This window comes from Anolis sagrei, chromosome 3, assembly GCF_037176765.1.
Source record: "Anolis sagrei isolate rAnoSag1 chromosome 3, rAnoSag1.mat, whole genome shotgun sequence".
Classification (NCBI taxonomy): domain Eukaryota; kingdom Metazoa; phylum Chordata; class Lepidosauria; order Squamata; family Dactyloidae; genus Anolis; species Anolis sagrei.
Genome location: NC_090023.1, coordinates 41,123,389 through 41,148,548, shown reverse-complemented (window position 1 = coordinate 41,148,548; position 25,160 = coordinate 41,123,389). Strand labels below are relative to the sequence as shown.

General features: G+C 41.0%; 1 protein-coding gene across 2 annotated transcripts; it reads right to left on the bottom strand.

Annotated features, from left to right (window-relative positions):
• Positions 1-1,445: 1,445 nt before the first annotated feature.
• Positions 1,446-25,160, bottom strand: SLC19A2 (solute carrier family 19 member 2). Of its 2 annotated transcripts, none has more exons than XM_060770751.2 (6): positions 24,797-25,160; positions 16,842-17,453; positions 10,034-10,256; positions 8,804-8,996; positions 5,530-5,671; positions 1,446-4,350 (listed from the first exon to the last, which is right to left on the bottom strand). In XM_060770751.2, exons 1-6 carry the CDS (start codon positions 25,004-25,006, stop codon positions 4,219-4,221), a joined length of 1,512 nt encoding a protein of 503 aa, XP_060626734.2. In that variant the 5' UTR covers positions 25,007-25,160; the 3' UTR covers positions 1,446-4,218. The 2 variants fall into 2 exon arrangements, with proteins under 2 accessions (XP_060626734.2, XP_067322710.1); XM_067466609.1 differs by lacking the exon at positions 24,797-25,160 and adding an exon at positions 21,710-21,834.

The window sequence follows — 25,160 nt, the reverse complement described above, 5'->3', positions numbered from 1 at the left end:
AAGCTGGAATGTGTCCAGAGGAGAGCGACTAAAATGATAAAGGGTCTGGAGAACAAGCCCTATGAGGAGCGGCTTAAGGAGCTGGGCATGTTTAGCCTGAAGAAGAGAAGGCTGAGAGGGGATATGATAGCCATGTATAAATATGTGAGAGGAAGTCACAGGGAGGAGGGAGCAGGCTTGTTTTCTGCTTCCCAGGAGACTAGGACACAGAACAATGGCTTCAAACTGCAGGAAAGGAGATTCCATCTGAACATGAGGAAGAACTTCCTGACTGTGAGAGCCGTTCAGCAGTGGAACTCTCTGCCCCAGAGTGTGGTGGAGGCTCCTTCTTTGGAAGCTTTTAAACAGAGGCTGGATGGCCATCTGTCAGGGGTGATTTGAATGCAATATTCCTGCTTCTTGGCAGGGGGTTGGACTGGATGGCCCATGAAGTCTCTTCCAACTCTTTGATTCTATGATTCTATTGATCTACTCACATTTGCATGTTTTCGAACTGTTAGGTTGGCAGAAGCTGGGGCTGACAGCAGAAGCTCACGCCGCTTCCTGGATTCAAACCTGTGACCTTTTGGTCAACAAGCTCAGCAGTTCAGCGCTTTAGCCCGCTGCGTCACTGGAGGCTTCTTGTAAATACTATACATGAATGCAAATCAACACTTGTTTATTGAAAATCATGTATGTGCACCCTTACCTTAAACAGTTTAATCAACATGGTGGGTGCTTCCGAGTACAGGAGAAAGATCCTTTCTTCACTCAAAACAGGACCTAGAGTGTGTGGGAATTACCATCTTTGTCTCCTGCCTATTGCCTTATGCTTTGCACTTATAACAGCATGTTGTTCTTTGTAATCTTTCAATTCCCTCTTCCAAAACATTTGAACCACAATAGCTTTGTGTTGTACACCCTGTTCTCAGGCATACATTTCCTTTTTTCAACATTCTATTTTGAAGATAATTTAAAACTGCAATTGGTCATTAGTTACAACCAATAAATAAGCAACAGAAGTTTGAGCTGCTCTTGAATTTTACAGAGAAGCTTGAATTCAGACCAGCCGTACATCTAGGTCACCCTAATCTGATATGGTGCTTCTGAAATTTGCTTTAGTACAGAATTGGTCTTTTACAAAATTGTATTCCTGGGAGATACAACACTTGACAGTTGCTATATGCCAGAATCACAGTTTGGACAAGACAGGACACTACAGACTTTCCCTTGTTGGCACAGGGAAATGACGGATGTGTCGAAGGCTTCTAATATAAATTCTATGTGTAAGTTTTCAAAGCCACAGTTCTTCAGGTAACACTGGTTTTTAAAAAGCATGGAGGTGAAAAAAAAAACCCGTCTAATAAAAATGATCATATTATGGTGATTTAACATATAAGCAAATCATGAGAATTTTGAACCATAACCATAACATTACACTCAAATAAAAAACAAACTTGTAAGAATATGATAAAATATTTTTATTTGATAAAAACAATTTTACAACTTGGACAGAATAAAATTTTCTCACAATTGTCTCATTTACACATTTTATTTTTAGTGCGGTATTAGAGTCCTCTTTAATACATGAGCTTGATGCAACAATGCAGAGGATCCTGGAACCACTTCCAGGCTTACATTTAATAAACTGGATATGTATGGCATAGCCAGTTACGTGTAGTATAAGGCAGTTCTTGTGCAAGGAATACCTTATTTCAGTTTTCCCCAGAGATGAAAGACATAATGCCAAACAATTTTAACTTGATAAAGGACTTAATGTGCATCTTTTCTTGTTATAGCAACTGAGAAGAAACATGAGCAACAGGGCACCAGGGAAAGAAGGCACACCAGTGAAAGTAATCTCTCTAATGATGCTATTTGCAGCTTGATGGAGACAATTTTATTGAATTTATAGCAAGGAGAGAAGCTATAAGCTTCTCTTCCTTACCTTCCTTGGTCCAAAAGTTGCCCAGGCTTCCAAACAGCTTTTGCTTTAATAAAACACATAAACTGCACTCACACAATTAATACTATGCCTAGTTTCTCTGAGAGACAAGACATTTTTTAAAACCATATCAAAAGTCCAGCTTTCTCTCTTGATTATCTTATCCTTTCCTTCACAAATCTGCCAGGCTCTAGGTTTCACTCTTCCCTGTTAATAGTGGTTTTTTTAAATTTCTATTTAGAAGGCATCTGGAATATGGCTACTTGTTTTTCAATTTGAGGCAACTATAAATGTGGGATGGAAGGCAGGTTTTAAACCAAGAAATGTTTGCTTCCCATGACATTACACTTGACAACACACCCTCCATTGGACCTCTAAACAGACCTTGTTACAAATGTAGTTAAAATCCTAATGTATGAATAAACCTGTCTGAATTTATCTCAGATTTAGTATTATTTCTGAACTGTAGATTTAAAGAGGTCAACATTTAAATTCAAATCCAATTTCAAGCTCCCTATACATTTGGAACCAATAGCATGCCATTTGTGTGTATCAGAATCTGGATCTCAAACATGACTGTTAGGAACAGTACTGTAAATTCAGTTATACAATTGGATTTCACATTCACACATGAAAATTCTTACTTAATGAAGAACCACATTAAATGACCAGTTTTCACACAACACTAGGAAGAGGCCTTAAAATAAAGCACTTCTTCACATAATAAGCCCAAAATCCAATTGCTAATCTCAATTGAAGCAGGTTCATTTAATTAGTGGTACTTAAAAAGGAATAGCTGATGTTTTCACAGAGGTATGGAGTCACTCTAACTGGGCTATGAACTAGATTTAGGTAGGCCTATGGCTTCCCCCCCCCCCCTCCCCTTCTACATGGAAAATACTGCCTTATTCGAAGCCACACAGCAGCCCTTGTAGATTTTGCATTTACCTGAGCACATATGACCATGGTTTGCTAATATCACAGCTCAGCATAATACAGTGTAATACACATATAATTTGCATCAACAAACATTTAAGAAACAAACGGGCCCAGAGAAATCAGGGGGAATAACCATGAAGACAAACTTCCATTTGGTGTTGTCAATGTCTTTGTCTATAATTTGAAAAACTAATAGTTGGGCAGAAATTCCAATCCAAGAAGATTTCTTTTATTTGAGCAGATTTTGCCAGACCATATTGTTGTTTGTTCATTCTTCTAGTCACTGTCTACTGTCAAGAGCTTAAATATAAAATCTTAACAGACTGTTAACACATCTCTATACAGGAGCTGAATAAAGTCTTCAAAGGAACATGCATTTAGTGTATCTGCTCACAGTGACCCGCCATATCTATAAATCAAAAGCTACAACTGGTATTTCCATGAGGTCAGAAGTCAACACTCATTTTATTGACTTCAATCTAATGGACAAGAACAATCAAAGAAAACTAAACATTGCAGTGGTTCTCAACCTGTGGGTCCCCAGGTGTTTTGGCCTACAACTCCCAGAAATCCCAGTCAGTTTACTAGCTGTTAGGATTTCTGGGAGTTGAAGGCCAAAACATCTGGGGACCTATAGGGTGAGAACCACTACTCTAGTACTTTGGTTAGCAATGTATAGTTCTCCAGGTGCTGTTGTACTGAAGCTCCCATTAACCTTTATCACCATAACCAGTGGTGAAAGTTGCTGGGATGTATAGTCAAACAACTTCTGGAGGGCCACATTACCCACTCCTGCTTTAGAGATGCCAAAAGGCAGACAAAACAAGACATACAACAGTGTGGAAAATATTTGTGCGTGAAAATAAGAGCTCTTCAACATTCATGAGTGCAACATCTCCATGACAGTGTTCTTTCACTGCCAACTTGAAGGTCACCATTGATTCCAGCTCTTGGCTATGCTCAAATTCCAGTCTCTTAGAGACAGTTTTCCAAAAGCATTACCAACATGAACTGGGATAATTTAAAAAATCCCATATTCCATGGATTGCTTTATGGCTTGTTTGTCACAAAAGAAGGAGGGAAATCCGCAAGTCAGATCTCCCCTACCGAGAACAAAATTGTCTGTATGAGACCATGTTTTTATAAATACTATTCTTACTTATGTAAGATAAAGTTCAATACATTCTGTTACTAACCTATGCTACTAATATAGTACAAATATTGGTCAAGTACAGTTCAGGTAACAGTCTGGAAATAACCACATGTCAATACATTAATAAATAAGAAACTGCATATATAAAATAGATCCCCACTTGCTTGGGGACAGATGTTGAACAAATTGAAAGGCTGCGTTCTTAAGCACCATTTTCTGTAGCGTTGTTTCTCCTCCTCCTCTCCTTCCTCCGGTAATTTGCGATAATACTGCATGTGCCACTGATGAAGAATATAACGGATATGACAGCAAAGTAAGCAGCATAGATCGTGAACTGGGAGGAAGGGATAGTGAAAGAGTAAAAAAAGAAAGGAAAAAAAACATGAACAGTTCAGCATGATGACAATAATACCTAATGCTGTACAGGGGGAGGGGGGGGGGCATTATGGTGTGACAAATGGTTTATTGCTTGGCTTTTGCCAGGGAAGGAGAGGAAAAGATAGTAACCATTTAGATGTTTTGCCTCCACCCATCTAAATTACCTAAAACTGAATTTTATTTTGATGTGCTGTATATCACATTTGTGCTCTATTTAACTTGCTGTCCTTTTCCCTAGAACCATTCTTTAGATGTATTCAAACAGGAAACTACCATATACACTCGAATATAAGCTGACCCATATATAAGCCAAGGCACCTAATTTTACCGCAAAAAACTAAAACATGTATTGACTTGAGTATAAGCCAAAGGTGAGAAATGCAGCAGCTACTGTAAATTTCAAAATAAAAACAGATACCAGATACAGTAATTGAGACAACCGCAGGTTAAATATTTTTGAATATTTACATAAAACTGTAATTTAATATAAGTCTGTCCAACTCTGATTAAACCATGATTCTATCCTTCTTCAATGTAAATGTGTTTACGTATCCTTCTAATAAAAATAAAGAGAGTAAAATAATAAATGTAATAAAAATAATAATAAAATAAAGTAATGGAACTGCAATAAAAGTAATAATAGAGTAAAATAATAAATGTAATAATAACAATAATAAATAATAAATGTAATAAAATAATATTAGGGCAAAATAATATAATAAATATAATAATAATAATAACAATAACAATAGAGTAAAATAATAAATAATCTTGACTCAAGTATAAGCTGAGGGGGGGGGGGGTTCAACCTAAAAAAAGGGCTGAAAAACTCAGCTTATATCCAAGTATGTACGGTAATTCAGAACAGAGTTTTCCATTTAAAATTATGCAAATAGCACTGTTAAATTCTTGCACCTTCTGTGACCTCAATAAGTCATGGTAGGTATTTCCACCATCCATGGCCAAAGAAACCCTCTAAACATAAGAAATTATACAAATCCTATTCCACCCCAAAACTCAACACAAGAGAAGTTGACAGTCCATCTCACACTCTGAAGACAGACAAAAAAGCTTTACCATTAAAGATACGCCTCTCCTTTTTTCCTAGGCAGCTGAAATACAAGGTTAGACCTACCTGGGTAAATATATCCAGCCCAAGTCCTCTGGCATCAACAACTATCAAAGTTAGTAGTGTCTGCAATGCCAAGGCGATGAATGTATTGACACCAAAAACCAGGGCATAACGCTCTACGCTGAGATTTGTAGCAATCTGAAACCTGCACAGAAAACAACAATGGAAAGATTAAAAACAATGATTTCTATCAGAGAAGACAACAAGCAGAATTCTTCCAAGTTCATTTTTAAAGGAATTGGGTGACAAACTGGATACACCATTGGTAATTTCACATACAGAACTGTTTCAGTCACAGAAAAGGCTAGGAGAAATAACCTGTTTTGGGACTACAACTCCCTACAATTTCCTATCCATCATGGTGATTGATGCTTGGGGAGGGTGGCACTTTCCCTAGCCCTTATCACAGCTTTTAAAAGCAATCTGTATATAGCAGCAGCAAAAGGACCAAATATTCCAAATCTTCCTGCAACACTTCTCATGTATATCACCAAAAGCTTTGGAATGAAATCAGGGTCCTTTTTGATACTTAAAAGCTTGAGCTGAAAAAGCTATCTGGTTAGGACTTCAAAGCAGTTACTATACTCCAAACCCAAGAATGGGAAACATAATGTTGGTGGACAGGAAAAGAGATTTAAAGATGGGCTTAAAGCCAACCTTAAAAACTGTGGCAGAGACACCAAGAACTGAGAGGTCCTGGCCATTGAATGCTCTAACTTGAGGTCAGCTGTGACCAGCAGTGCTGCAGAATTGGAATAGGGTGAATTCGAACATGATTTGAGGGTGAAAGGGAGAAACATGCCAAGAGAAAGGTGTGTCCCGGAACCACCTTCCAACTGGAAACCAATGTCTTCACTGTGGAAGAACATGCGGGTCAAGAATAAGGCTCCACAGTGACCTACATATCCACCATCAAAACACTACACTTGGAGGGCCATCATACTCAGACAACCAGGGATCGCCTAAGTAAGTCAGTCTATGGTTGGAGAACCTCTTACATCCCAATAGAGAAATCAATGTGAAAGAGGGAGTTTTCAGGGGGGTATATTACAGTAGTAGGTAAAGCAAAGAATCAAAGAGACCAGAGGTGCTGGCATATTTCCTTTTAAAACTTTCACGCTAAGGGGAGTTTCAGGGAGGCATTTCAACCTTTCGGAACAGGGAAAAACAATATAAATGCTTAAAGATTGTCAGATAATGGAGTCCTGGAAAAGGGGCCATGGTATCTGCAAAGTAGCTGAAGTCCAGATTGAGGCCCCTAAAGATTTCTCCTGGAAGTCTAGACTTGGTCCCAAAATCTGAGATTTCACCTTTCAACACACATATCCAATTTCCTCTTTAAATACGTATTTCCATATGAAGTAACAGTAATTCGTTGACCCATAACCTAAGATACACTGTTGATGTTTCCCAGCCAACACAAAGTCAAAGACGTCTGACCAGTTGAACCATTTCAAGATGACAATCACAGGAAACCAAGATCTGCATGCCCATTTGTAAAATGGGAATGACAATAACCTAATTTGTAGTGCTGGAAGGAAAGATGAATTGCAGGAATACTAACCACCATGATCTTCATCACATAAAATGAGTTATCATTGATATCATATTTGAAACACAAGATGCAAAACTATAAGAATGGAAGAGAAAAACTAGCTAACTTGAAAGAAACCCAGTTGAAAAGAATTCAGCTGGTAACGTTCAAAATAAAATGCAACTACAATGTAATCTAAGCAATGTACTAAATACCTTTCTGGGTTACAGTAAACAGATTACTATGTGGGAGTATAATCCAATCCTACTCTATTTGATTTATGAAAGATAATGAGTGAATGCTCTGGAAACAATTCAGTCAATTCAAGTATGATTACAGATCTGGAACTTGGAAGCTAGAAACTGCTAAAGAAACGACCGTAGGTACATTTTAGCTCATATTTGACTATGAACAGGATACAAAGCAGTCATTGTAACAACACTTTAAGACCATTCTGAACTGCGGTTTACCAGGTATTAGAATACCATAAAAGACTGAAACTACAAAACCAAAAATGCAGTACAGTTCTATGCATATTTAGTTGTTTCCTGGAAATAACTCAAAATTCAACAAAATGGCTTAAAGAGCCATGAATTGGAAACACATCCCCTGATCTTTTTAATGTTAGGAAGTCCTGCTTTTAATTTGAATTCACAAGGTTCAACCAAAAAAGAAGATCCCCCCCAAAAAAAAAAAAGGAATGTCATGCCCCCTTTAAGACAAATTGGTGTTAATTTTTGGGGGGCCCTGTTGGCACAGAGGGTTAAACGGCTGAGCTGCTGAAATTGCTGACTGAAAGGTTGGTGGTTCAAATCCAGGGAGCGGGGTAAGATCTCACTGTTAGGCCCAGCTCCTGCCAACCTAGCAGTTCGAAAACATGCAAATGTGAGATCAATAGGTACCGCTTTTGTGGGAAGGTAACAGCACTCCATGCAGTCATACTGGTCACATGATCTTGGAGGTGTCTATGGACAATGCTGGCTCTTCGGCTTAGAAACCACCCCCAAGTCGGACACAACTAGACTTAATGTCAGGGGAAACCTTTACCTTTACTTTGATTTTGATTTTAGCATGAGTTTTCATGGATATGAATCCACTTCTTCAGCAGCAGTACTGAGTGACCCCAGATATAAAGAATATTTATACAATTGTGGGAGTGGGATAGAATGTAATATTACATGCAGAACTGCTACATTATATCCCACTACCACAACTGTATAAATATGTCCTAGGCTGAAACAGTGGGTTTATCTCCATGAAACTCATGGTAAAGTAAAAACCAGTTTGTCTTAAAGGTTCTGCCACATTCCCTTCTTTCTCCACTTCCTGTCTTAGTTTTTCTATAGAAAAAACTAGCACGGGTGCTTCTTTGAAAATTAGGTTCAACCAAGGTATCCAACTTTCCCATGCTTATAACTTGACCTAACCTTTCTTCTGTTTGGGTTAAATCCAGAGGTTGGGTATTATTTATTTATTTACCATATTTATACCCTGTCCTTCTCAACCCCGAAGGGGACTTAAAGCAGCTTTACACATAGACAACTATTTCATGCCTTAAAAACAACATACAATTAAAACAAACACTTAAATTAAGATTAAAATCAATACACATTAAAACAGCTAAAATATTACATCCATTATTACAATATTATGTGGTTTTCTGAAGTCTTCAAAAATTTACAACAGAAGCTGGATTCAGTTCGGTTGTCTATATACTGACCAAATTTGCAGGGAAATACTTACGTTGCTACTGTGATGAGCAGCATATAGACAATTCGGAAAACTACATAGGAAGTGTAGCACACCCAGATGTTACGAATGGTGTCCATGATATACACAGCCGCAGCAATTAAGAGGGAGAACATGGCTAAGACGATCTCACCCCAAGTAGCCCAAGATATTTTTACATGGCCTGCACCAAACACAGCCACGGCTCCTACAAGTGCAAAAATCAAACAAGTAAGTCTCCTAAAACACTTCTATCCAAAATGAATAGATATGTATATATTTTGAAGACATTTCTTGAAAAAGGTTATTAGACATCAACAATAAGAATAAACAGGAAACCCAGTTTCAGTAAATATTCCTCTAAGTCCCTAAGATTTCACAGAGTTCAGAGTAAATAGACTTTGAATCAGCACGTTTACAAAACTTACACTAGCATTTTAGAAGGCAAGAAACAGCATGTTCATATCTTGAATTAAGACTAAACAAAAAGCTTAAGCATCCTGTTCACTGTTTATCCAATCCTCATATTAATTTATATATTATTAAAAATTAGAACTAGACTATTAAGAAGTATACATTTATTATGATATTACATTATTATTAAATTGCATTATATCAAATTACTACTTCTTATGGTGCTCAAACAACCCATTACATTGTAAAAGCTTGTCAAAACAACCAAGTTTTTGCTTGCTGGAAAAACAAATAGAGATTGCCTAATTGTTTCATCCTGAAGGAATTTCAGGAGAAGGAAGTCAAATTGCAAGCCTTTATTAACTAAAGCTTTAAGGGCAGGAGTCAAGGCACGGCCTTTCCAAAAGGGCACACTTATACACAGTTGCCCTCTCCTATGCCATGAACATTATTCAGTTTGTGGTTGTTGTACAGTAAAGCCTGTGAACCAAAGTCATGTTTGTTCCAACATGTATGGTGTTAAGACATACGGCCTTCTGAGCATGCTTGTTTTGGATTACTTCTCCAGGAGACTGCCATAAACACCCTTATCTCCAGACAAAATTCCAAAACATTACTAAGTGGTTAGCACAAGCGACTGAGTCAACTCAGTCACATGAAACTTACCAAACAAAAAGGTGATTCAACACTTTTTAGATAATGTGGCATTTCCCTGCACTACAAAGTACCAGGTTTAGCAACATACCAATACCATAAGTAAGGTAAACTGAATGCTTAGCATCACCATGGCATACACTTCTCCTAATGGGAGTTTAAAAAGAGAAAACATACCCAACAATGTGGAAGCAGCTTCAACGCCACCATTGTAGATCTCTGAGCTCTGAGAAGGTTGTACCTTTTCCCACAGGCCTTGAATGTAGTTTACCACCTGGAAGTAGCCACACGTAGAGAGTGCCCACCAGACAGACCAACACAGCAGAGTTCGAGAAGAGTAACACTGGAGGAAATCCTGCCAGAGTTCCTTTATTACCTTCCCAATGTCCACCTTCTGCTCCTATAAAGATCAGAAACACATACATTCAAGTAATCTTTCTACCCAAGAGAGGATTACATCCATAGCATTGTTGACAATGACACAACCGAACAGGGCAAAATAAAAGCCTGCATGTATTCAAGAGGAAGCAACCACAAATAGTAATGACTGGCTCTTAAACCACAAAAACAAACCCATAACAAACTGGTTTTTAGAAGCTTAGATATGTGCATGGCCCTCATCTCATGCTGTCTGTATAGCACATGGTTTGCCCAGTTCGTGGATCACAAGTATCAAAGATAAATATGCATGTTACCACAGGCCTTTTGATTCTGTGTCTTAGGTAACTGTACAACACTCCCCAAAGTAGTCAGATGTTCTTCCGGGTAGAAGTTTTAGATTAGTCATTAAAATCTGAATACAAATGTAAAAAAAAAACAACCCTATGAACCACAAAGCAATCCCGACAAATCTGATTAAAATCTGTTTTAATACCTATCCTAAATTTGAGACTAAGTTCTGGTCAAGAAAATAATGGGAGGGATAGGCACATAACTGTTTATCACTTATAGCAATATGTAGTTTTGAGGTGAAGACAGAAAGCAGTAATTCCTGCTTTCCATCCATGTCCTCATCCAACAAGTAGAAACTGAATCACTCAGCACTACATCATTTACGTGACCCAAAGACGGGCAAGGAGTGGCCTTAGACATAGTTGGACTACGACACCAAGCATTCATCACTACTGACTTCTAATTAGGCCCAATGTGAGTTGTGCTCCAACAAAGTCTGGAAAGCTGCACTTTGTCTACCTTGATATAATCAATGAATGTAAGACAATATGGGCAATTCTAAACCTAGAGCAGTGCTGGAAAACCTTTGTACTTCTGGTTGTTTTAGGTCAGTGGTTCCCAACCTGTGGTCCGTGGACCACCAGTGGTCCTCAAGAATGACAATATGGTCCACAGCCTCACCATTAATACACCATTGCCTTGAAACCACACAGCAAGGAGAGTGACTGGTCTCGGAAAACCCTGCCGAGGCAATGGGGATGTCGGGAGGGGAGAGGCTGACTACCCACGAAAGATTACTACTACCACATCAGCTCTAGATTATTAAATATGGCTTTCTGTGGGTGAGAAGGTGGCAACTACTGGATGATATATGTTCCATATCAGAAACCAGAGCTGATAGGGTCCATCCAATGCAGTTTTCTGAATCAGCATCCCAAATAACCAAACTGAATCTAAAGTTGACCAAAAACTGATTTGTAACCCTTTTGGTACTAATGTTGGAAAGTGGTCCCTGGTCAAAAAAGGGTTGGGAACCACTGTTTTTGATCACAACTCCCAAATCCCTCTCTATTGTCTATGCTTTGGGGAGTTTGTAGGTGTTAACATCTGAAGGAACAAAGTTGCTCTATCACTGTGTTTGCAAATTAAAAACTGTTTTAATAAATGTTATTGGCTGCATAAGAGACCTCGGAACTGATACAGCAAATGAGAAAGGAAATCATACGGTTTCCCTGTAATTACCTAGCATATTAACAGGTTGACAAAATACTGGCACAGATCATCAGTGAAACTGTGATGGTGGTATGTGTCAAAGTTCACATAAACACAAGTATATATGTACTCAAATACCATGTTACCAAGTGAAATTATTTCCAAAAATCTTACTCCTATCAAGCTGCTTTTCTATTCTAACTACCAAATTAACAAAATGAAAACTAGCATTCACAGCACAGAAACAAGAATAGCAAACACACTGCAGTGTTGTTTTTTCTAGTAAGTAAATCAGTTGGCTCTCTATAAACTATAATAGGGAAGATTTAGATCTTCAAATGTTTTTTCTCCTGATATAAAGAAAGGAGAGAATTGCTTGTTCTCATCTTAGGTGATTCTGCTGCTTTCCTATCTTTGCAAAATGACCCTTAACTTATCCGTGGTTCATATGAAAACCCATAGTTTCAACTCCCAAACCTGCTCTTGACATATACAGGAGTTCATAGGGTAGTCTACTTTCATCATATTAAGGAGCTGCGGTGGCACAATGGGTGCCGGCTGAACTGCTGACCTGAAGGTCAGCAATTCAAACCCCAAGAAAGGGTGAGCTCCTGTCTGTCAGCTCCAGCTTCCCATGTGGGGACATGAGAGAAGCCTCCCTCAGGCGTCCCCTGGGCAACATCTCTGCAGAGAGCCAATTCTCTAACACTAGAAATGACTTGCAGTTTCTCAAGTCGCTTCTGACATGATAAAAAAAAATCATTGTATTAAAAATTAGAGCAAATACCACACCTCCAATCTGGAGATGAATTTTGTCAATCACATTCTTAAACGCACACTATATTCAACACACTGGCTAGTCCATGCTTAGGAACACTGCAGAGACCAAGTGAAAAAGTACTACTAGAGGCTGCAACAGTTACATCTTGCTGTGTGAAAAAAGAATTGTTACGTACCCAATCTCTGTATATGCAAATATTTACAGTGCAGCTGAGATTAAACAAATGGTTCCATCTGCACATGCTAAAAGCATTGTTGTTTTTGATGCCGTGTTTTAAAATAGTTGCTGGTTTTGTCAAATTTTCTGACATTTTAGCTATCATTTTGTGGTCTTCTCTAGCACAGAAGGAAGTTTAGGAGGCACCCAGAATTACTCACTGTGTGACGCCAACTCTAGTAAAAAAAAAAAAAAAGGTAAACATTTCTCCCTGACATTAAGTCTAGTCGTGTCCGACTCTGGGGGGTGGTGCTCATCTCCATTTCTAAAACAAATAGCCGGCATTGTCTATAGACACCTTCAAGGTCATGTGGTCAGCAAGACTGCATGGTGCGCCGTTACCTTCCCGCCACAGCGGTACTTATTGATCTACTCACATTTGCATGCTTTCAAACCGCTAGGTTAGAAGCTGGGGCTAACAGCGGGAGCTCACCCTGCTCCCTGAATTCGAACCTCCAAGTGTTCAGCAACTCAGTGGTTAAACCTACTGCGTCACTGTGCAATCAGAGGTGACCCCGCCCCCAAAACAAAGACTATCTAAAAGATAGTTCATAATCAGAGAATTTATAGTTTTGCCAAGGACACCAGGCTGAAATGATCCCATAATCCCCTATCTCTCCCCCAAGCGGGAACCTAAAACTCTTTTCATGGCCCCATATGGTAACGCCCCTGTAACCCAAACCAGCATCTGACCAATTTGGTTATTATTTATGAATTGTATTCCTTTTTAAAGAAAGAAACTCCTGTTTTATGAATGGCTCAGTAATTCAATGAGCTTTGCATCATCTTACATGAACTCTGGGTGACCAAGATGAATCTTCCCCTTGACCCTGCATGCCTCCTCCTTCCCATATAAAACTCTGTATATGCCCCATGTCCCCATCCATTATATATATGTATGTCTGTATAAAATATGAAGCAAGGTAACCCTTTCATGAACTTCACCAGCAACTCAGGGCTCAGGAATTTCCAAACTTCCTGAGCCGATAATCCCCTTAACAAAGGTTTTGACAAAAACCCATCTGCATGGACAATAAGTGAATGGCCCCTTTTCCTGGACTTCAGAGGGCCTTGTTGGCTTGACCATCCAGGACAATGGAATCTATGGACATATAGAATCCCCCAACACAAAGGAACCAGGGATTGTCGCCACCTCTCCATTGTGCCATTTCCCATCTCCGAAAAGGATTTTCAATTCCCATCAAGTAAATATTACAGAACTATAAGACAATGGAATTGGCTCTTCGGAGCTAAACAAAAGATGTTATTTCAAGACTCAAGCCAATAGCCCAGGATGAAGCCTGAGAGCTTAAGCTATCGCTTTGCCCCCCTTATCAATACAGGCACAGAAAGGGGCATTCATAACCCATCATCATGACATTTTTTTCCCCATTGTTTCCCTGTTGCCCACCTCCTTCCACCTCATTGTCTGAGTGGCCAAAAGCAGGGCTCAGGCTCTCATTGGATCTCCTGCTGGCTTGCTGATGTCACAGCCAACCACAACAAAGCCGGCTTAGGGGGGGTGGCCATGGGAACTTTTGAATCTGACAGCCCTATATTGTTTTTCTCTGCCCAGCCAGCATGTCGGCTTCTTGGGCAGATAACTCCGGTCGTTATCCCTTCCAGCTGGAATTAAATAAAACCTCGGTGGCTTTTGCTTCAACTTGGTGAGACTTTATTTGGGAAAATTAATGGAAAAAACTTTCTTGGTGCTTGCTATCTCACCAGGTGTCCCGGATCCTCTTTTTGGGTCTGGCTGGTCTCTGCCTAGACAGGGCCTCCCAAATTTGTTTTCGGCAGCACCCGGGGGCTCATAACTCTAGTAATGCTGACAATTTTTCAATACAACATGCAGCCTTCATAGTTATGATGGCTTGGAATTCTGTAAACAGTACACAAAGAGAAGCTTTTCCAAGTTTTGCCAATAGGAATGAAGATGCTTCCATCACCAAGGCGCTGGGGATTTCAGCAGGGCATCAGTCATGGAGAAATGAGAGTGTAGAAGCTCAGAGGAAGAATGTGGAAGCAATATTTCTTATGGAAGGATAGTAGGCTATAACATCTCGGCAAAAATAGTGAAGAACAAACTACATTTGTCATTTGTTCAGAACCACAAATGTTTTCTCAGCTTCACAGTAATCCTCTTCCAGGAAAGCAGCATTCAACTAGGTAACATTAATTCCATGGAATGCTAATAGCTGTGATTATCAATAGAAGCCTAGTAAACAAAACTAAAGCACACAGAACCTCTCCCCTGGTGAAAGAACAGAATGCTAAGCCATTTCAAGCCTGGTTTACACCATTACAAAAATACATTTCCTACTCCATGTCTCAAACTTTTCCAAAAGAATTTACAGCAAGTTTACCTGAATGCACTCTCCTTTTTCCTGATTGAACTCTCCCCACCTTGATTTCAGTGAGTCATATCTCAGCTGAAATTCCCCTAACAGCTTTACTACTCAACTGTTTGTTTTTCCATTTGCAAAACAAATAGCTGAGCAGAGCTTGGAAAGGTTCCTCTTTGTGATTACAAAAAAGATTGATTCTAGAGCAACCTTCCTAATGCCACAACCCTTTAATACAGTTCTTCATGTTGTGGTGACCCACAACCATAACATTATTTTTGTTGCTACTGCATAACTGCAACTTTGCTACTGTTATGAATTGTAATGTAAACATCTGATATGCAGGATGTATTTCCATTCACTGGAACAAAGTTGGCAAAAATACTCAATATGCCCAAATTTGAATAATAGTGGGGTTGGGGGGATTGATTTTGTCATTTGGGAGTTGCAGTTGTTGGGATTTATAATTCACCTACAATCAAAGAGCATTCTGAACTCTACCAACAATGGAATTGAACCAAACTTGGCACACAGAACTCCCATGGCCAACAGAAAATACTGGGTTTAAGGGCACTGACCTTGAGTTTTGGAGTTGTAGTTCACCTATATCCAGAGAGCACTGTGGACTCAAACAATGATGGATCTGGACCAAACTCTACACAAATACTCAATATGCCCCAATGTGAACACTGGTGGAGTTTGGGGGAAATAGACCTTGACATTTGGGAGTTGTAGTTGGTGGTATTTATAGTTCACCTACAATCAAAGAGCATTCTGAACCTCAGCAATGATAGAATTGTTCCCACACAGAACTCCCATGACCAACAACAAATACTGGAGAGATTTGGGAGGAATTGACAGTGATTTAGAGGTGAGCATGCATGCTCGCCCCTTCCCACTTGAAGTCTCAGAAACAGCTCTCCCTTTGCCTGAGAGGCTGGACAATCACAGCAGAGGAGGGCTTTTGTTGGGAGGATTTGCCGCCTGTTTTCAAAAAGGAAGAGAAGGATAGGCAGAAAGATCTTCAGCCTTCTCTGCCAAAAGGGTTTCTAAGACTATCAGAAATATGAGTTTTCTGATGGTTTTCAGTGACCTGTCTGAACCCCCCCCCCCAACCCGCACAGGGATCCTGACCCCCAGGTTGAGAAACACTGTCCTAGAGACTGCAGGCCAAAAAGGTTTTTTTCCCAAGTTCTGTCCTGGAATTTAATGCACATATTATCTTGATCATAATTAACAATCTGCCTTCAAAAGCACTCAAGCAGCACCTATTTTTAGAGCTATCCTGCCCAATAAAAAGAGGCGGCATATTTGGTTTGCTTGGATTTGTATGCTATAAAAAACATGTTTGGACAAGAAATAGGATTCCATCAACACAATCATGCTTAGGAATATAGGCCCAGAATTTGAAAAGATCAGATACTTGAAAACCAATGATTCACAAGGAAAACAAGCACAGCAAACTATATATCTATGTGTATAAGTGTCCTCAAGTCACTTGTCAATTGAAGGCAACTTTGTAAATCTCACAGGATTTTCTTAGACACAGAAAACTCAGAGATGGTTTGCCATTGTCTTCCTCTGAAATGTAGCCAGCAATGCCTGATATTCTTTAGCAGTCTCTCATCCAAGTACTGACCCTGCTTAGCTTCCAAGATCAAATGAGACCTGGTGCATTAAGGGTATTCTGGCTCTTTGCACATCACAGTTGATTAATCCAGCACAAATGTGCTGCCACCACCCTGATTCCCCTGCTTACCTGCTGCTCCTCAGGATGTTCTTCTATATTTAAAGGGACGTTCGATTCAACATCGTCCCACCCAGGCACCCTCTTTAAGGCAGGATCATCTTGGAGGACTGTTCCATTTCTACATTCTACAACTTTCGTCTCCTTACTGACCTGGGCACTCGAGCGTCGGTGATGGAAAAAAAGACTTTTTTGTGGCATGGGCAGAAACCAGGCCACGGCAAAGGCCACCGATACGGAGGTGAGAGACACCACGTTCAAAACGAACAAAGACCAGCCAACGACAGACACCAGGATCTGTCCACAGACAGAACCTACAGTATAACCCACAAGGGCTGCACTTCGGCAATAGCTTGTGACTTTTTGGTATAAGTTTAGGTCCACAACACTATAGATGTAGGAATAATAGGCTATTTCTGTGGCAGTTACCAGTCCATAGAAAAATTCCAGGAACTGAGTAGCCAAGAGTCCTTTGGCATAAAGCAGCATAAACCATGTCACAATAAGGCTTAGTCCTTGCAGGAGGATGACCGGCTTGTATCTGAGGAAGTCCGTTGCCAGGAAGACAGGGAACAGCAGCACCAGGTAAGAGTAAGTCCATACTGGATAGATTTCATTGAAGACCTACAAGAAAAAGAAATCACAAACCTTATAGTATATGAAAATGCACATTCCAAGAACAGATATTTGACAAGCAGTTCTTGGGAGGTGTTGTCAGCAGAGTTTATAAATTGACAGGTTTTATTTACATGAATACTTTCTCCAGAATAATGGGGTGCTAACAAGTACATAAGAAACAATTCATGTTAAAATATGTTATAAAAATAGTTTAAGCTGAAATAGCACCGTACATAACAGACAAATAAATCAACCATCTAATGCTAGTAGTATGCGCCAACAAGCCAGGTCAACTATGGAAATCTGCCCTTGCACTTTGCTACTCTGCTGCTGAATGCGCATGCCCAGCGTGGAACACATCTCACAACGTTAAAACAGTTGATGTGGTACTCAATGAGACATGCCGCATTATCTCAGGATGTGATGTATTGTCATTTAGCTTTTTGGGGGTTTTCAGTTCTTTCCACTGCTTTTTTGTGTGGTTTTATGAGTGATAGTAACTTGTTGTTCTTTTGGGGGTATAGTGTCCAAATTTGGTGTTAATTCCTCCAGTAGTTTTTGCGTTATGTTCCCACGAACGAACATTACATTTTCATTTATAATATATAGATTAGGTCCACTTTTAGCACTCCTGGCCATTGCTATTGTTTAACCTCACGTGATGGAGCTCCGATGTATTCGGATTTATATTTTATTTTTAGTGTGTTTTATCAAATTTTTGTATTTTATGATGTTTTTACTTTCTTTTTTTATTTTATTTCTTATTTTTATTTCTTGCTATTTAGATTATTAAGTTATCGTTATGTTGTTTTATATTGTCTAATGTGTTTGGGTGGATGTACGTAAACTGTTTGTATGGTTTTCTTTTGGCATTGAATGCTTGCCATATTTGTTGGAAACCACCCTCAGTCCCTTCAGGGAGATTGGCAGTCTATAAATAAAGTTTATTTATTATTATATGCTGCTGGACCTCAGTTTCCAGAAACTTCACTCAGCATGGTCATAGGTCAGAGACTTACGAAGCTGTAGGCCAACATCACCTGTGGATCTAAGGTTATGAACTACAGGATTAGGATACATTTTCAAATAGGCAGGTGTGTTAGTCTATTTCAACATTTAAAAAGGAGGGAGAAAGCCCTCTGTTTCTGAACAACTTATTTATTTATTTACAGTATTTATATTCTGCCCTTCTCACCCTGCAGAGGACTCAGGGCAGATCACAATGCACATATGCATGGCAAACATTCAATTCCATAGATACACAACATATATAGACAGACACATACACAGAGGCTATTTAACTTTCCAGCTTCATGAAGGTATGCTCGAATTCCAGCCACCGGGGAAGCTGTCGCTTAACCCTCCACTTGTGACACTGATGGAGTACTTCCTCATTCTTTTGCACATTGCTGGAGATGTTTATGGCATCATAAATTAGTTACATTAGCCTTACCACATACGCAGTACCTAAATTTCCTACTTGACAGATGCAACTGTCTTTCAGGCTGCAAAGGTCAACAGCAAGCTAGACAAATGATCGGGAGCTTAGTTTGACCTGAGCTGGCTTCGAACTCATGACCTTTTGGTCAGTAGTGATTTTAATGCAGCTGACTCCCAACCAGCTGCGCCACAACCCAGTCTTTCTAGACGATAGTCCATTGAAGTTTATGCTGAAATAAATTGGTCAGTCTTAAAGGTATCACGAAATTACTCTTCCTTCTCTTTTTTTATACTGGTTTAGAAGTGCCAGTGAAGTTCCCAATGTCTGAGAAACACAGTATTACTCAGACCAGCTGACATAACATTGAATACTTCTGGGTTGGAAACAACTGCAAGGAAACAAGCACAAGCAGGGGGTCATATGACTACACCCAGTTTTTAAAAAAACTGACCGCGTTCAAGGGCATTCATTTAAAAAAGCAGCGACCGAACTGAATGAAAACTTGGAGGACTTGATGCGTCATACAGCCTTATGATAACATCTGCAGTAAATTTTCCCATGATCTGCAATAGCTGAAAAAGATCACGTGCAAATGATGCACAGTCAGCCCTCTATACCCAGAGTCTGTATCCACTGATTCAACCATCCATGGTTTGAAAATATCCCCCCCCCTCCCCCAAAACAAACAAAATTCCAAAAAACAAACCCAGATTTTGCCATTTTACACAGGGGGCACCATTTTACAATGCCATTCTATATATTGATGCTTGGGCATCCACAGATTCTGGTATCCACTGAAGGTCCTGGAAACAAACTCCAGCAGATATCAGGGCTCTCTGTACTTCATCTATACAGCAGACAACTATAACAGCAGCCCACATGCTTCATTATGAATATTTAAACAAGGTAATACTCCAAAAGACAGGAGCAGAATTCAAAATGATCTTAACAGATTAGAGAGATGGGCCAAAACTAACAAAATGAAGTTCAACAGTGATAAATGCAAGTTATTCCACTTAGGCAGCAAAAATGGAATGCAAAGAGACAGAATGTGGGATTCCTGGCTCAACAGCAGTATGTGTGAAAAAGATCTTGGAGTCCGCATGGACAACAAGTTAAACATGAGCCAACAATCTGATGCTGCTGCTAAAAAAGCCAATGGGATTTTGGCCTGCATAAATACGAGTCTAGGATCTAGATCCTGGGAAGTAATGCTATCCCTCTATTCTGCCTTGGTCAGACCACACCTGGGCAATGCAATTTAAGAAAGATGTTGACAAGCTGGAAAGTGTTCAGTGGAGGGCGACTAAAATGATCAAGGGTCTGGAGAACAAGCCCTATGAGGAGCAGCTTAAAGAGCTCGTCATGTTTGGCCTGTAGAAGAGAAGGCTGAGAGGAGACATGATAGCCATGTACAAGTATGTGAGGGGAAGTCATAGGGAAGAGGGAGCAACCTTGTTTTCTGCTGCCCTGGAGACTAGGTCGTGGAACAATGGCTTCAAACTACAGCAAAGGAGATTCCACCTGAATATGAGGAAGAACTTCCTGACTGTGAGAACTGTTCAGCCCTGGAGTATGGTGGGGGCGCCTTCTTTGGAGGATTTAAAGCAGAGGCTGGTTGGCCATCTGTCAGGGGTGTTTTGAATGCTTTTTTCCTGCTTCTTGGCAGAGGGTTGGACTGGATGGTCCAAGAGGGCTCCTCCAACTATGATTCTAAGGAGTACCAAATTCAATTTCTGTTAGTGCAGAAACTGCACATGGAACCCAAGTTCATTTCTACTTAACAAGCACTTGTATGTGGTTAATGAATTGAACCCAAAGGATTTCGGTTAGCTTAGCCTCATAAAGAAAACATTATGCTCAAAATGCATGCTGGACAGCTGCTAATTTAACATTCATTTGAAATTGTTCAAGGTAGAGCAAGATATACTTGCACGGAGCAGCTGGTTCCATATGCAAACTGTACTAGAGAATACTGGCAAGCTTGCTTATGACTTTACTTTTCAAGGCAGCAAAAGTCTCCTTGTTTACTAAAGCTTAGTGACACTTGGAAGAGCTGAAATTGTTTCCCTGGACTAGATTCCTGCTGACCATCAACATTCATATCTTTAATTACTGGTTTCCGAAGTCCAAATCCCATAATTTTCTTTTTGTTTACATTTTCATTATCTCACCTTCCTAAAAATAAATGAAGACCAAGGTCCAAGTATATCCATCCTCACCCTCCAGCACAGAAACATTGCCATATTCAGAAACCCAGGTAGTGGGGCAGGGGGTTAAACCGCTGAGCTGCTGAACTTGCTGACCAAAAGGTCGCAGGCATAAGCTCCCGTTGTTAGCCCAGCTTCTGCCAACCTAGCAGTTGGAAAACATGCAAATGTGAAGGTACCACCTTGGCAGGAAGGTAGCGGCGCTCCATACAGTCATGCTGGCCACATGACCTTGGAGGTGTCTACAGACAATGCCGGCTCTTTGGCTTAGAAATGGAGATGAGCACCAACCCCCAGATGTGGACATGACTGGACTTAATGTCAGGGGGAAACCTTTACCTACAAGGTAGGTGAAGCCTAGATAGATAGGCACAAAAGTGTTCATGGATTTGCAAGAAACTGACAACTAGTAACACACTAGTTACATTTTCTTTTTGCAGTAACTTTGAATCAGAAGAGAAGAGTTGTTACGTCATTGGTGCTGCTTGTATGTAGACTGACAAGTGACGTTCTGGACAATCTTTACAATAATTAGATGCATTAGTTCATGCTGTGGACACGGAGGACCGTATTACACTGACTGTATGGTAAAAATGACGAAAGGAACTTACAGACCCATCTGTCGCTACCCATACAGTGCTTTGCTTCCTCATTAGTGTATATTCTTCCCCTTTTCCTCAGTGAACATAAAGCTGCGAAGATCTCACACTGACTCATAACCGACAATCCTGAGTTCAAGGTGAGGTCATTATTCCGGCTTCAGGAGACAAGATCCAGTGATCAAACAAGAACAGGATCAGATTTAAGCTTCCAAAGCAAATCTATATAAATAAAAATGTAATGTTCATTTGTGGGATTAATATAACTCAAAAACCACTGGACGTATTGACACCAAATTTGGACACTACACCCTAAACAGACCAACAAGTGACCATCACTCATAACCCCCCCCCCCCAAAAAAAAAAGCAGCAGAAAGGACTTGAAAAGCTAAATGATAATACAGATGCCTGGCTTACTAACCATGGAGCTCTGCAGAGAGCAGGGATGCACCTCTCTCAAGCACCGCCTTCGAGCCCAACTCTTTTCCAGTCTATGTCTAGAAGAAAGGAATGAAGGAGGGATAGGGAGAAGGAAGGAAAGAAGGAGGGAAGGAGGGATGGAAAGAGGGAATGAAGGAAAAAAGCAGGGAAGGAAGGAAGGAAGGAAGGAAGGAAGGAAGGAAGGACGGAAGGAAGGAAGGAGATATGAGGGTGGGAAAGAAAAGGGGGTACGCAGGAAAGAGGTAGAGAAAAAAGGAAGGAGAGAAGAAAAAAAGGAGGGAAGGAAAGAGAGAGGGAAGGAAGGAGGCGAGAAAGAGGGAGGAGGTTGGGAGGGAAGGAAGGAAAGAGGTAGAGAAGGAAGAAAGGAGAGAAAGGAGAAAGGAAAGAAGGAGGGAAAGGGAAAGGAGGGAAGGAAGGAAATAAGGAGAGAAGAAGGAAGGAGAGAAAGAAAGAAAAGGAGAGAAAGTGGGAAGGTTGGCTACAGCAATGTGTGGCGGGTACAGCTAGTAAATAAATAAAACCATAGGTTCCTGAGTGCCAATCCCATCTGGGTATATGTGTTTGCCTTCAGGTCACCTGCTGACTTATGGCGGCATCATAAACTTCATTGGGTTTTATAAGGCAATGAATCATCAGAGGTAGCTTTGTCCATTCCTTCCTCTGAAATATAGACGACAACAACTGGTATTTGTTAGTGGTTTCCCACCCAAGGACTAACCAGAACTGATCGTGCTTTGAGTGTTTTTAGGGTATTGAGGCACTTGACCCCTTACCTTCTGAGCCCCAAAGATGTAAGGAAGGAGGAGAGGGCTGGAGCCACACTGTAGAATTGGTGAAGTTCGATCCCACTTGAACTGCCAGGGCTCAATGCTGTGGAATCCTAGGAGCTGCAGTTTGGCGAGGCACCAGCAGCTCCTTGGCAGAAAAGGCTCAAAAACTTATAAAACTACAACTCCTATAATTCCACAGAATTGAGCCAGAGCACTTAAAAGTCATTGCTACAGAGTTGCCAGTGACTCGGAAAACTACAACTCCAAGAATCCCGTAGAAGTGAGCCATGTCACTAGAGTTCTTGTTAAAGAGATACTGGTGCCTCAGCAAACTACAACTCCCGGAAGCCCATAGCACTAAGTCATGCCTGCTAGAGTCATTGTTAGAGAGTTGCTGGTGCCTTGGCAAGCACAACTCCTGGGATCCGCAAGCACTGAACCATGGCAATTAGTCACTGCTATAGAGTTGCTGGTGCCTCAGCAAAATACAACTCCCAGGATCCAAGAGCAGCCACTGAGCCATTACAACAAAGTCATTAATGTAGAAATACCAGTGGCAAACTACAACTCCCAGGCTTCCATAAGCATTGAGCCATGATAATTAAAGAGTCACAGCTATAGAGTTACGAGTGGCAAACTACAACTCCCAGGAACCCATAGGCACTGAGCCATGACAGCTAAAGTAATTGCTTTAGAGTTACTAGTGGCAAACTACAACTCCCAGGATCCCAGAAGCACTGAGCCATGGCAGCTAAAGTAATTACTATAGTTACTAGTGGCAAACTACAACTCCCAGAGTTCCAGAAGGACTGAGCCATGACAACTAAGAGTCACAGCTATAGAGTTATTAGTGGCAAACTACAACTCCCAGGATCCCATAAGCATTGAGCCATGACAGTTAAAGAGTCACAGCTATAGTTACAAGTGGCAAACTACAAGTCCCATGGTCCCAGAAGCACTGAGCTATGTCAGTTAGAGTCATTATTATTGAGCTACTAGTTGCAAACTACAACTCCCAGGATCCCATAAGCACTGAGCCATGACAATTAAAGACTCACAACTATAGAGATACTAGTGGCATACTACAACTCCCAGGATCCCATAAGCACTGAGCCATGTCAGCTAGAGTCATTGCTCTCTAGAGTTATTAGTGGCAAACTACAACTCCCAATCCCACAAACACAGAGCCATGACAATAAGGAGTCACAGCTTTAGAGCTATTAGTGGCAAACTAGAATTCCCTGGGTCTCATAAGCACGGAGACGTGGCTATTAAAAGTCATTGCTATAGAGTTACTACTGGCAAACTACAACTCCCAGGATCCCATAAGCATTGAGCCATGACAGTTAAAGAGTCACAGCTATAGTTACAAGTGGCAAACTACAACTCCCATGGTCCCAGAAGCACTGAGCCATGTCAGCTAGAGTCATTGTTACTGAGTTACTAGTGGCAAATTACAACTCCCAGGATCCTATAAGCACTGAGCCATGACAATTAAAGACTCACAACTATAGAGTTACTAGTGGCAAACTACAACTCCCAGGATCCTATAAGCACTGAGCCATGTCAGCTAAAATCATTGTTATAGAGTTGCCAGTGCCTTAGCAAACTACAACTCCCGGGATCCCTTAAGCACTGAGCAATGGCAGCTAAAGTAACTGCTCTAGAGTTATTAAAGACAAACTACAACTCCCAATCCCACAAACACAGAGCCATGACAATAAGGAGTCACAGCTTTAGAGCTACTAGTGGCAAACTAGAATTCCCGGGGTCTGATAAGCACGGAGACGTGGCTATTAAGAGTCATTGCTATAGAGAGTGAGGAGTGGCAAACTCCAACTCCCAGGGTCCCCGAAGCCCCGGGCCATGTGAAGGAGGGTCCCGTACCTGGGTCTCGGTGAGGTTCTTGTCGGGCCCGAGCAGGTAAGGCGTGAGGAAGGGCTCGGAGGGGCGGAGGTTGGCGAAGAAGCCGTAGGCGCAGAGGGCGGCGGTGGGCAGGGGCCAGCCCCAGGCCAGGGGGGCGCGGAGGGCGCGCGGGGAACCCGGACGGAGCCCCACCCGGCCCGCCGATGCTGCTGCCGCCGCCGGCGCTTCCATCCGAGGGGCTGCCCAGCCCGGCTGAGCCCCTCTCAAGGCCGCCCCGCCGCCATGCGAGACCGAGAAGAGAGAGACGAGGCTCGGTTCGTCTCCCAGCCCAGTTGCGGCTGCCCACGCTGCCTCGCAAAGGCACCTTGTGTCCCTCCTCGGCCAC